At 39.5% G+C, this 13,771-nt stretch overlaps 1 protein-coding gene across 4 annotated transcripts in view; it reads left to right on the top strand.

Moving 5' to 3' along the window:
* The window catches only part of Tafa2 (TAFA chemokine like family member 2), a 465,253-nt gene that overhangs the window by 418,445 nt on the left and 33,037 nt on the right, over positions 1 to 13,771 (top strand). For all 4 annotated transcript variants that reach the window (XR_003844525.1, XM_021204972.2, XM_029542620.1 and 1 more), the window contains exons 3-4: positions 11,323 to 11,475; positions 12,665 to 12,789. Coding sequence is in view for 3 of the 4 variants with exons in the window: in XM_021204972.2 (XP_021060631.1) it covers positions 11,323 to 11,475; positions 12,665 to 12,789 (278 nt within the window). In the remaining variant the exon portion in view is untranslated. The remainder of the gene's footprint in view (positions 1 to 11,322; positions 11,476 to 12,664; positions 12,790 to 13,771) is intronic.

Genomic DNA, 13,771 nt, shown 5'->3' with positions numbered 1-13,771 from the left:
TGTGCCACCATACCTGGCTCACACATACGTTTTTTAAAAAGAGAATTAGAGCCCAGGCAGTTGTGGCACACACCTTTAACCTCAGGAACATTTCTGTGTTCAAGGTCACCCCTGCTTACAGCGTGAGTTCCAAGTCAGCCAGGGCTACACAGAGAAACCCATTCTCAGAAAAAAAAAAAAAAAAAAAATGCAAGCAAGCAAGCAAGCAAGCAAGCAAGCAAGCAAGAAAGAAAGAAAGAAAGCTTGCATCATTTTCATATGATGCTAAATGATTTCCATGAAGCCTATTTTATTAATTTGGAAAGTCTTAATATTTGATTAGATTAGATGATCCTGAGCTTTGTCTGAATCTACATAGAGAATGCTGTCTGAATTTTTCTACTATCTCATTAACCTTTCAGGGGAAAACCACAGGCACTAGTTCTACCTTCGTAAATTGCTTATTTTCTATTTGTTGAGCATGTACCGCATACTGAGCTGTGTACATGAAAAATTAGTCTTTTTCTCTAAGACGTTGGTTATCTTAATGGGAAATTAAGACACATAGAAAAGAATTTATACATTTGCAAACACATCCCATATTAAGGTGAATTAAGTTATTCTAGATGTTTCCCCCATTTTTAGATATCTCACTTTACAGGTTTTATTTCTCAGCATTCAGGAGAATATTGAAAGAGGAAGAAAGGTCAATTCCTTTTGAATGAAAGATCATCTATCATCTATCTATCTATCTATCTATCTATCTATCTATCTATCTATCTATTTTCTATCTATCTATCTATCTATCTATCTATCTATCTATCTACCTATCATTTGTCTATGTATGTCTATTCATTATCTACCATCTATCTATCCACCCCTACATACACAAGTACAATTTGCTCAGGCTGTATAATGTTATTTGTATGTTTTCAGGGTTGACCATTTGATACTGGGGAAGAACATTTCTCCCACTCTCAGCATTATTTAGCCACCTGTAGTTCTTTGTGTTTCTTCTCTACCTGCCCTACTGACCCCAGTAATGGCCGACCATGGTCACATGATATTCTTTAGTCTACTACATACCTACCTCCCCCAGCTATGCCTCACAATGGCTGTCCATAGTTCAAAAGAAGAAAATTCCAGTTTGTGTTTTCATTGTCCCTTTCCTTCTGTATAAATACCACCCCCCAACAGGTTCAAATTATTGACTTGCCCTTCATAGCTTGCTTAGCTATTCACACAGAATCAATAGCCCAGGGATGGCACCCCCTACAATATGGATGACAGGCTCTGGATCCTCCACTAGAGACCCTTCTGCACCATTGTTTTCAAAATAAAGCCTGTGCTAATACTGGGTTCCTCATTCCTTTTCTCCTCACCAATACTTGAAGATCCATATGGGGGAGGGGTCAAGGTATGGGTCTTCCTGTGGGAAGTCCTCTCTTCAAGTCCTCTGCCAAACCCTGTATTCCTCACTCCTTGAACAACTCTGATGGGAGCATCGCTTCACTGCAAAAATCACTTGCCAATTAGTCCTTGGGTGAGCTTGAAGGTCTTAACTCTCTTTCAGAAGCTCTTTCTTTTTGACTCTCCACCATGTAGATTCCTCAGGAAAGCGAATTCTAGGTGGAGAAATTACCCTAATCATATTGTAGGTACCCCTTCCTTTAGATGTTCCTCTCCCTCTTGACTTGACCTTCAGCAGCATCACTGGTTGATGGTGATACCCCCCTACCCTTTCCTTTTGGCCTGCCTCTTTCTTAGGAAAAGTACTCTTTTCTCATCTTCCCTTTCTGCCATAGATCAGTAGACCTCCAAGATGTCTAGGGACTTTCCTTTGGCCTGTGTCTTGGTTAGGTTATCTATTGCTGTGATAAAACACGAAGACTAAATTTAGTTTGAAGAAGAAAGGATTTATTTCACCTGGAGTATTGTAATGTCCTTGCTGGCTTGCTCACGGCTTTCTCAGCTTTTTAAAAATTGCATCTAGGACTACCAGCCTAGGAATGGTACCCGTTTACAATGTGCTGGGCCCTCCTATATTAATCATTAATTGAGGAAACTTTCTACAAACTTGCATATAGCCCACTACTACAGAGACAGTTTCTCAATTGGAAGCTCTTATTCCCAAAAAAACTATAGTCTGTGTCAAGTTGGAATAAAACTAATCAGCAAAGCATGTCTCTTCAGAAACTTGTGGACTCTGGAATTCGAAAGTTCTGTTAAGCTAAAATGCATTATGAACTCCAACAGCACGATCCGGTTGCAAGATTCCTCTGGATAATTGCCACTGCTCTCCTAAGAGTGGTACATTTGACTTTTAAATTATGAGGAATCTCAAAAACATTTTTTTTAACACACTTTCATTCTGGATGTCAAAAATACAGAGAACTCTAATTGCCTAATCCAAGACCCCCGCCTGATGTGCCTAGCTATGATTCCTAGTCACGTGACGGTCTCAGCCCTTACACACTCTATGCCCATCGCTGTCTTGAATCTCCAAAACAATGTCTTTTATTACTCTTGCCACAGCTTGCCAAAACATCTCTGCATTTGCTTGGTGTCTTAGTCAGGGTTTCTATTCCTGGACAACACATCATGACCAAGAAGCAAGTTGAGGAGGAAAGGGTTTATTAGGTTTACACTTACATACTGCTGTTCATCACTGAAAGAAGTCAGGACTGGAACTCAAGCAGGTCAGGAAACAGTAGCTGATACAGAGGCCATGGGGGGATGTTCTTTACTGGCTTGCTTCCCCTGGCTTGCTCAGCCTGCTCTCTTATAGAACCAAGACTACCAGCCCAGAGATAGCACCACCCACAAGGGGACCTCCCACCTTGATCACTAATTGAGAAAATGCCTTGCAGCTGGATCTCATGGAGGCATTTCCTCTACTGAAGCTCCTTTCTCTGTGTTAACTCCAGCTTGTGTCAAGTTGACACAAAACTAGCCAGAACACTTGGGCTATTAAAGTCCTGCCCATCTAGATCTGAACAGTTTTTGCCTAGGTATTCTGACATATCCCTCATCTCTAAACTTTCAGGTCCTTTGTTTCATTGCTAAACCAGTGTGTCTTATGACCTTTCTCTATAACATACCACCCTACTTAACATTTTGGCTATCCAAGGATACTGAGTGTCTTCTCACTCCCAAATGCCTCCTCCCAAGAAACTTACTTTGGCCACACCCTGATTCACTCTTCCTCTAGCATACCGAAAATTTAAACATGCTGATCCAGGGCATATCTCCTCTCCAAACTAAGCAGGACCTTCTGCCCTTAGAGGGCATAACTTCAGTGTCTTAGAACATCCCCTTTATTAAGCTATTCATGGTCCTTTTAAAGAGCCTCTGGATCCCTTCTATCCTACTGAACTCTCCTTCCCTAAGTTTAAAGAGTCCTCTGTGACTACTCCTGCAGTAGGACTCTTAGATCCCTCTGAAACTTCCACCTCATTTATATACTCCTCTCAGAACTTAGTCTTTGGTTTCCTTTGTCAGTTCTATGGAGACATGCCCCTCTTAAAGCTAGAAGCCCTCAAACTCTATTCAACTTTAATGTTCCCAGCTATCATAATCTCCTTGTGTTACCTCAGCATACTCTTCCTTTTTAATTAGCTTCATTTCTCTCTTCTTTTCTCTCTCCTTTCTCGACTTCTCCCTCCATCCTTCCCTCTCTCTCTGATATTCAGTAGATACACAAAATTTTCATACAACAATACCCCCCAGTCATCATCCAGTGCTGTAACATGTCAGCCTAGCTGTGTTCACTCCAGTAGATTTTAGTCTTCCAGAGGACTCCAATTTATCCAACAGTATTGATCCTCTTTAAGTCTTTCAGTATTCTGTCAGATACTCATACTGCTGAGGCCCCTAACTGCTGTATTGTTAGGTTCTTCTTTAAAGAACTCCATCTAACTGCAGGCAATGTCACTGTCATTGATGGCACAGTGTCACTGTCACTGATAGCCATGCCCCTGAAACCCAGAATATCTCTCCTCCTAATTTATAACAGGCAGAATTCATGACCCTTACCTGGGCCCTTATGACAGCATAGGACAAAAGAGTTAATATTTACACTAACTGCAGATACCAAATATCCCACTAACATGCCCCAATTTAGTAAAAGAGAGGCTCTTTAAGTTCTTGAGGCACCCCTATTAATATTAGCATATTAATTTTCAGACTTCAGAATATCTTCCTGCTATTCATGGAGACTGACATCTACTATAGAGATCATTGAGATATTTTAGATGAGAAAACCAAAAATAAAAATAAAAAAAATCCCACCTGCCCCATCACCCCTGCTATCCAGGTAGCTCTAAACTGTATCTTAAATATTTCTGCCTCTTCTCATTTCACTGACTTAGAGACTGTCTCCTCTGCTGATTCTCTTATCCTCTTAGCCCTTTTCTCTGGTCAGCCTGTTATACCCCCCTGATGAGGCTCTCTGGTAAAAAGTAAACCATCCTTAAAGATTTTTGATAAATCTTCAATAATTGTCTTATTGCCCTTCCTGACCTTCAGCAAGCCCCCCTTTTGCCATAGATAATCTGTTTCTTGTGAAATACCACCACTGCTCATTTCACTTAAGACCTTCATCCATGCACCCATTTTGCCACAGACTTTATACAGCATCACTTCACAGTGCATTACCTGCTCTCAGGTGCTGGCCAAACCTGAGGGCATTTTCTAGGGCAGCTCTAGCAGAATGACGTTATTTATATGCCACCCTCTCATTAACTCCACCATGTCTTCACACTAATGGACATGTTCCCAGGTTAGACCACCATCTTATCAACCCCATCATGTCTTGACACTGATGGAAATATTCCCAGGTTAGCTAGAAGCTTTTCACCAGCAGACATAAGAAAGCACAAGAGGAATTCATATCTTCTATCTCAAATCGTTTTTACTGAAGTATCTTCCTCTTTAACATTTAACAGACCTGGCTTCATTTCTAAAGTACTCAACACCTGCCTACCTCCTTAGATATTAAATACTCTTTTTACTTTCTGTATAAACTTGGTCCCCAGGAAACACAGCACAAGACAATGCTTTTCTTGAGCAGCTTAGATGCTGTTTAAACTCAAACTATCCTAGCCAGCTATTCTGGTTATAGTTGATGGGCTCTCCTGAGAACCTCATTAAACTCATCTCCTTTGAATTGATGTTAGGCAGGTCCATCACCACCCACCCAGCCTTCCTCCCTATTGCTTCACATCTCCTCTCTGGACTTGTAGCCATCCTTATAACTAACCAGGCACACTCTACAACCTTTGCTCATAGGACCTTTGTAAATCTCACCTCCATCTTCAGTTTTCTCCTTAGATCCTGATCCTGGTGACTGGATCTTCCTTTCTAACACCCCCGACTCTTACAGTGTAAATGGTGGGGATAACGCCAGGTACTCTTGACCACTCAAACAGTAGCAAAAATAAAGAGTATTTCTCACTGGCAAAACCCCTCTAAATCTGATTTTAAAACTTCCAACTCTTCTGAGGATCCTCCCCATGATGGTCTATATATCTCTACTCCCATCTCAGGCTTGATCTCTTCATTCATGCATGGCCCATATAATCAGGAGCTGCCATGATCTCCCAGCTACCCCTTAATGTCCCAATTAAAGACCTTTCAGGACCAGTTTTCTCTGTGACCAACCAAAGCCCATTCAGCATTGCATTGGTTACTACCCTGAAAGATCCATGGCATTCCCTTAGTTTCTCTGTTCCATCATTCCTCCTCCTCCTCCTCCTCCTCCTCCTTCTTGTCCTCCTTCTCCAACACATAGATGGCCTTCATAAACCTTCTAACTTTTTATGTAATACTAATGCCTCCTTTCCCATCAATTTCTGGCTCTGCTTCTCCCCATGCAAAGCATAGGTTCCTAGCTGCCTCAGCCCCTCTAGCTATTGAAAGCACTTACCTACAAAAGTTCACCCTCCCTATATTGCCATGCTCCTTCCAAGAGGGTGATACACTTTCACTTCTCTCTTCTTTTCCAAAGAAAAGACTCCTCTTGTGTGAAGTGAAAGATGTCAGAATTCCTTGGTGATGAAATGGTTCTTCCTTCCTGCGAAAGACATCCGGGGAGCTGTATAGGGTAGCCTGCTGCAGTACATCTCTGTTTTCCTAAAACATTATCAAAATTCCAGTGACCCAAAGAATCTATGATCACACGGATCTTTTGCCCCACCTAATCTGTAAACTTGGGTACTTTTCATTCATCGTGTTCTCTGCGTGTAACCATGGATATATGCTAAGTTCCTGCCATGCTCCTATTGCTATTTCTTCTTCCACAGATATCTGCTTCATGTGTACCTTTTTCTTCTAAAAAAAATAAAAAATAAAAAACTCTTACTTCATAGAAAGAGTAGAATCAATTGGGTATTTAAGGACCTCAGTTTCACATTGTTCAACATATTCACCCTGGCCCATATCAGGACCAACATCTTTCACCTTCAGTTTGGCTAATGTGGATTACGTCTCCATCGTCACACGTATGTGACTTTCCTTCATGAGGCAATTCTTTTTCAATTGCCCACTTCCTTCTTGTGCTGTCGTTTTCTCTCTCCCCAGTAGAATGGCCAGCAAACAAGAGTGCTTTTTTTAGCATTCATTTACAAAATTTGGCTGGTTTCACAGTCCTTCCCTCTATTGCTCTATTCCCTTCTCCCTTCACAGAAAACCGTTTCAAAAGACATTTTTATTATTCCCTCTACAGTCTTAACTCCCGTTGTTCGCAGTATTTGTGTCCGGTATGCTTTTGTTTTCCTCCTACCTTTAAATATGATTTGTGCTTAGTCCAAGTAGTCAGTACTTGACTACTCTCATTGTGATAATAGAACTTATAGAACTGTCTACTCTAGGATCAGCAATGTTCTAAACATTGCTTCTTTTCATTCTTTTACTAATCTTTTGTAGATAATATTTCTAATGTAGATGAAGAAAACTATTGTCTGGACCTCATGCATGACTTGCTTTAGATAAAACAGCTACAGAAAGGAGCTTAGATTTGAATCTAACTACTATGACTTCAATGTTTGTTTTATCTACTACACTTATTCTTTTCATTTTAATTGACAAAATTGTCTGCATTTGTTTTATATACTCCAATATTTTAAAATAAGCATATTTGATAATTGGTGCATTGAATCAATTATTACATGAATTTTCTCGTGTACTTTTTGTGAAATCGAATGTAAAATTTATCCTCTTAGACATTTTAAATGATGTAATATATAGTTATAATCACAATGTTGCAAAATTTTGTATCCCTTGACAAACATCACTTGTTGTACCAGTTTTAATGTGTGGTTACTTACATCCTCAGACTCTGAGTTAAACTTTTTCATATTATACATGTTAATGAAATCATATAATATCTATATTTTGTGCCTGGCTTCCTCCTTTAAAGATGCAATATTCTGGAGTTTCATCAATGTTGTAAAAATGTCGGTAGTATTTCATTATTTTATATCAAAAATATCCTTTTATGTATATATAAATATCAAATATTTTCCTTATCTGTTCACCCACTGATACTAAGATTGATTCCGTTTCTTGGCCAGTGTCAATAAAGCTATCATGAACTTAAGAGCACAGAATTTTCTCCAGCATATGAACTTCGTTCTCTTTGAATGTACAGTTACATTGGGATTGTTAGATCATACAATAGTTTTTGGTTCTGAGGTTCCCTCATACTGTTAATACTGGGTGGAACCATTTACAGAAGTTGACAGTAAACAAATATTCTCTTCTATATGCTAACGCCTTGCAGCATTTGCTTTTGATAGTAACTGTTCTACATTGTGGTTCTGACTTATATCACACTAGTAATTAAGGATATTTAGTATTTTTCATATACCTGTTAGCTATTACTACACCCTTTCTTGATAAATCTTTATTTTCTGGTCTATTTTAAATTAGGTTGATTTCTTGCTTTTGAGTTGTTTGGTCTCCTTGCATATTTTGTATATTAAGTATTTGTTATTAGCAGCCTTTTAAATTTATTACTATCACCTTTTATGTCTAATCAATGGGCTTTTTCTCTTTTGAGTGTATTTTGGCACATTTGTTGTTTTTTTTTTTAATTTGCTCTAATCTATCATTTTATCTTTGCTTTTGTTGTCTGTGCTTTTGAAGTTATATCTAAAAAACAAATCACTCTCAGACCAATGCCATAGACATTCTCCTCCTAAGTTTTACTCTAAGAATTTTGTACTTCCGGGACCTGCATTTAAGTCTTGGGTGTGTTTTGTGTTGCTTTTCCTTTGTAGTGTAAAGAAAGGGTGTAATTTTATTTTCTAGACACTCGGGTGTCACAATACCATTTATTGAAAGTACTGCCTTTTCCCTTCATGAATTCTTGATGTCTTTGTTGAAAATATATACTCTTTGCTTGGGATTGCCTTAGTGATTGCTGGTCTATTACTTTCTAAATGGACAATTACTTCCTTTCACTTAATTGGATTTTCAGCAGGTCTGACGACACTGATCAATCCTTCCTTTCAGGCACATTTTATTCTTTGCTCTTCAGTGCTTCTGTCCTATGTGCATTTCCTTTGCTGCGCTGGCTACTCTAGCCCCGCTGCCTTCCACATCCTCGATCCATGTCCAACATTCATTTCTTCCCTCTTCTAATCTGTGTGCCATTTCCCTACAATAGACCCATTGAGTTTCAGCTTTCCATTCAACCTATAGATTTGGAACTCTCAGGTTCATGCTTACGGCCCAACTCCTTCCTCCAAACTCCACTTCATAAATAATTCTCTCATTTATAACTGTAACCATGATTGCTCTCTATGCCTCACACTTACCAGGTCCAAGACAAATATAATGTTCCTCTATCTACACTCCTCTCCTGCCAACCATGTCCCTTTCCAGGCCTTCTCTATTAGACCCATCAACTATTTTCTTATTTTTGTTTTCCGAGACAGGTTTTCTGTTTGTAGCCCTGGCTGTTCTGGAGCTCACTCCATAAACCAGGCTGGCCTTGAATCTGGAGATATGCCTGCCTCTACCTCCTGAGTGCTGGGATTAAAGCCATGACCCACCACAGCCCTGCAAACTACCAGCTTCTAATTGCTCAGCTCATGATTAAGTTCTCCATTGGTACATCCCTTACCTGCTGGTTCTCCTCATCTCAGTAGCAGTCAGCCATCTACTCTTGGTTCTTTAGTTCTTAGCTGTTAGTCTCCTAGAGCCACATGGTCACAGATTTCTACTCCCTTTCATCTTTCTCCCCTCAGTCACCACAGAGCTGCCTGAGCAAGAGGAGGCCTATCCCATCCAAAGACTTTCCCTTCTCAAGAAAGAAGTAGTTAATCTCTTCTTAGCCATCACATGAGTGCTACATTTCTGAATCATTCCCCTCAACCTCTCCCTTGTTCACTCCTGGCCTCCCAGCCACACCAACCATATTGTCAGCATGGCAGAACATGCCCCAGTTTCTGAAACAAGCCATTGCCTTTCTTTTCTTTGTTCGCTTTCCTTATCTAGATCTTCATAACGATGCTTCCTTCTTAGAATCCAGTCTGCATTCAGGGCACATTCACAGTAGAGAATGCCCTGAAATGTTCAAATATAGATGAGAGTTCTTTCCCTGCTCAATGACTCTCAATCTCTCCACTGGATTTTCTTCAAATATTTACTTTCTGTATAATTTACTTGAGTGTTTATTATCTGTCTTCTCCACAGCAATATAAGCTCTCTGAGGACAGGAAAAGACTTTGTCCTGTCGTTTTCATTATATATCCAGTTCTCAGAGAATTTGTGATACGTAGTCTTCACTCATTTAAACTGTCACCAAGTACAGTACAGCAGGCACTATAAATTGAATATTATACCAGAAAACATAGTGGTTTGGGGAAGTTAAGAGCGAGTGACTCGTGCTTAACTAAGAGAATACTTTAAAGAGCAGAAGAGAGTGGGTTCAAAAGTCTGTGTCTTGTTTATTTTAGCTTCTGTTTAAATACATGCGGTTGAATCAGACAGAGAAAGCGTATCCCATTGGTATCCATAGTAACACAAATATCTGTGGTGTGGGAGACTGCACCTGCTTCTTGACTGTTCTGACAAGTGCCCGTCAAAGGTGTACATCACCGCAGTTTCTTGATCTCACATAGAGGGATAAGAAATTATGCCTATGCGATTTTTTTCCTTCAGAAAAGCTTAAGCAAGTTACCTTACCTGAGTTACTGCCAATTCCGTTGCTCATTTCTAACAGACAAGTTAATATAAATGCACGTTGTGCTGATCTTATTTATGGGAAGAGGACGTTCAGAGTGTTTACAACATTAGACTATGTCAGATTTCCCACTTACCTATTTAAATTTCTATTTCAATGTTCCATTAACATTTTCTGAAAGCATGCTTTTTCAGTAGATACATGCTTAATTTTTCAAAGCTGCCTTTTATCTTAGGAGATGAAACTTGGTGATTTATTGTTCCACAGAAAGGACAGTATGCTGAAGAAGAGATGTGGGGAGAAAGCAGTCCTGGTGTAGACAAACTAGAGTCCTTTCAAAGCATGTCATGAGCTTCAGAGTTTTCAATCATCCCCAAAGCTCTGCGGGTCATCTTACTTGGAGGTTAGAAAAATGGTTATGGGAGCCCGGCAGCTTATGAGACTGGCTTTCCAAGTGGCTGGCTTCCAGATGTAATCCATCCACGTTCTGCCTGCAGTTACTGCCGTTTGGTGGCAGTTGTCTCCTCAGGCGAAATGGAAAGAGGGGTGATTGTGGGCCCTGACATTGGCTGGAACACATAGGAAAGCACTGACACTTTCAGACTTCTCCAATTAGTTTATTTCCAGGGAAACAGGGCTAAAAATTCTGAGAATGCAGGGTTCACACAATGTTACTTCTTCCCAAGAGGGTGTCCCCTGCCAAAGCCCCCCCCCCCCCCCCGTCTCCTGAAAAGGGTCACAATTGTTATACCGCACTTCGGGGAGTGTGCAATTGGCTTTAACAAGCCTGCTGCAGGGCGCCACATCCAGGGGTTTATGTTCTTGTGATTAACACATTGAATAGAAAGGTATGAAATACACAAATAAAGATCTTTTTATGGCAAGACAGGTTGCCTCTGTATCTGAGACTATATAACAGCTCATTCTAATCTAGTCACTGATTGTCTCTGTTTCATCAAGCATTTACTGATGGAAATGGTCTCTGCACGTTTAGAAAAGAAATCAAACCTGCATTATGGAGTCGACATCTTTGTATTTCCGGTTCCGTGCATGGCAGATCTACTCTAAAGCTATAGTTGATTTGTTTTTAATGAAAACCATGATGTGTCCAAAGCTTCTCAAAGTTGTTCCGTCTCTTGTTTCTGTCTGCACAGCTCACCATGTTAGAACTGGGACTTGCGAGGTGGTGGCGCTGCACAGATGCTGTAATAAGAACAAGATAGAAGAACGGTCCCAAACAGTCAAGTGTTCCTGCTTCCCTGGGCAGGTGGCGGGCACCACCCGAGCTGCTCCGTCTTGTGTGGATGGTGCGGCCTCTTCCATTGCTCTTTGGAATAGCGTGGTTGGAATCGGAACCCCACTATAATGCTGTCTGCTAGAGTCACTCCAAGGGGATAGCACTGTAAATCATGTGGCAGAAAGGAAGCTATTCGGGGGCATTTGGGGTGTGTGTGTGTGAATACCTCTAGCAAAAGTGACTCATGGCTCGTGTAATTCAGTTTCAAAAGCATTATAACGAGGTTTCAGTCAGTCAGTGTGCTTCTGATATTGTTGCCATGAAATGTAGATTTACTGGTAGATGAGTAGATAGGAGATTCAGAAATTACCTGGGAAAAGCAAGATGGCTAAGAATGGTGGAGTAATGTATGTTCAAAAGCTGTGAACAGAGTTTAAGAAAAAGAGAGAGAGAAAAAACCAAAACAACTCAACACCGTGTACACGAATGATTGGCTGAAGATAAAATTCACATTAGATGACTTCAATGGAGATGAATATAAATAATGGTTTCTTTGTTGGATTGTTCATATTATTATAGTAGATTATAAATCTTTGTATGAGGCTATTAATTGCTGCATAGTAAACAGTAATTTGTTATGTGGCCTATTCCTTGTGAAGAAATTACTGTTTACAATAAGAAAAGAAAAAAAAAACATATGAAGTCTACTAACACTCTCCTGATTTTTAGATTGCTCATGGGGAGAATTTCATTGACGTTAAGATATTGATTCATCCAGACATGAGTATACTTTATTATGTATTTATATAAATCAGTGCAAGGTCTCTCAATATATCAGTCAGATGAAGTTTCTGGTTTCACTTGATACATTTTTCAACATTGTGAGTATAGTTATTACTTTCTGTTGAAAAATCTAGAGATTTATTAATATTTATGTATAATATAATCCCAATATATCCCATGTTAGTTGTTCTCATTGTGGTAAAATAGTCTGGTGTGGTGGCACATGCCTTTTATCCTAGTACTTGGGAGACAGAGGGAGGGGGATCACTGTAAGTTTGAGGCCAGCCTGATCTACAGAGCGAGTTCTAGGATAGCCAGGGCTACACAGAGAAGCCTTATCTCGAAATAGGGTACCATATAAAACATATACATATGAGAAAATTCTTGAAAATACAGTGCATATTAATTAGATCAGTGATTTTGCCCCTTGAGTCCTAAATAGAGATATTGAGTTTAATTTTACTCTCTCCTCATAGCATCCATAGTGGAACAAAAGTGGTGGTGTCATATGCAGCCATGTCTGGAGGGAGAGGAGTGTAAAGTCCTTCCAGATCGCAAAGGATGGAGCTGTTCCTCTGGAAACAAAGTAAAAACAACTAGGGTAAGTGGACAGCCAGCGTGGGAGGGAAAAAGCTGAATTAATGAGGAACAGGAGATGTGCTGTGGTAACTTAAGTGACATTTGCAGCATGAGAGCATAGTTTTATATAATGTGAATTTCCCATTTATTCATTTTATTCATAGCACATTTTTATTTCAGAATTTCATCTTCCACCAACACCATCCACCTCCATGTTTTCTGATTAATGAAATAATTCTCCTCATAAGATACTGCCAGTGGCATGAACCCCGCCCCATATCCCCATGATCCATTCTAAATGGCAGACAACTGGCAATAATCCCTGTTCTTCAGCTGAGTAGCTATGGCAATATGTCCTGATGAAGATGGATTAGTTTATACATGGCTTCCTATCTATTTATAACTTGGGTTGCTTCTGTTTTGTGAAAGCAATTATTTTGACCTTCCTGGGCTTTGGATCATTACATAGTTCTCTGAGGGTTAAAGATTACGGGTGGGTTACAGGTTATGGGTTAAAGATTAAGGGCTGTACTCATTTTCCATTAGGGTAATGGAAAGGCAGTTCACAATCTCAGGATCACAAACGATGCTCAGGACAGAGATGCATTTCTCTTCTCAAGAAAGGAAAAGCCATTTTAGTTTTAATTTCCCCATTGACTACATGAATTTTCTGGACTAGAAGAATTTTAATTCCTTTTAAAATATAAATATATAAATTTAAATACAATTATTTAAATTATTATATAATTTAAACACATAAATAAGAATTGTATATAAAAGTTATATTAAAAGTTAAAATTTCGTACTCTTTCTTTTGCTTTGAAGGATAATTGGCAATTGGTTAAAGTTGGATAATTGAATGATAAAACAAAATCGTTGTATTAGGATGTTTCATAAAGAGTGACACCAAATTAGATAATGATATTTTTTTGACATGAAAAACTTTTAAAGCCGGGTGTGGTGGTGCACGCCTTTAATCCCAGCACTTGGGAGGCAGAGGCAGG

This window comes from Mus pahari, chromosome 9 (assembly GCF_900095145.1).
Source record: "Mus pahari chromosome 9, PAHARI_EIJ_v1.1, whole genome shotgun sequence".
Classification (NCBI taxonomy): Eukaryota; Metazoa; Chordata; class Mammalia; order Rodentia; family Muridae; genus Mus; species Mus pahari.
The sequence above is the reverse complement of the archived record's forward strand: the minus strand, read 5'-3'. Positions and strand labels throughout refer to the sequence as shown.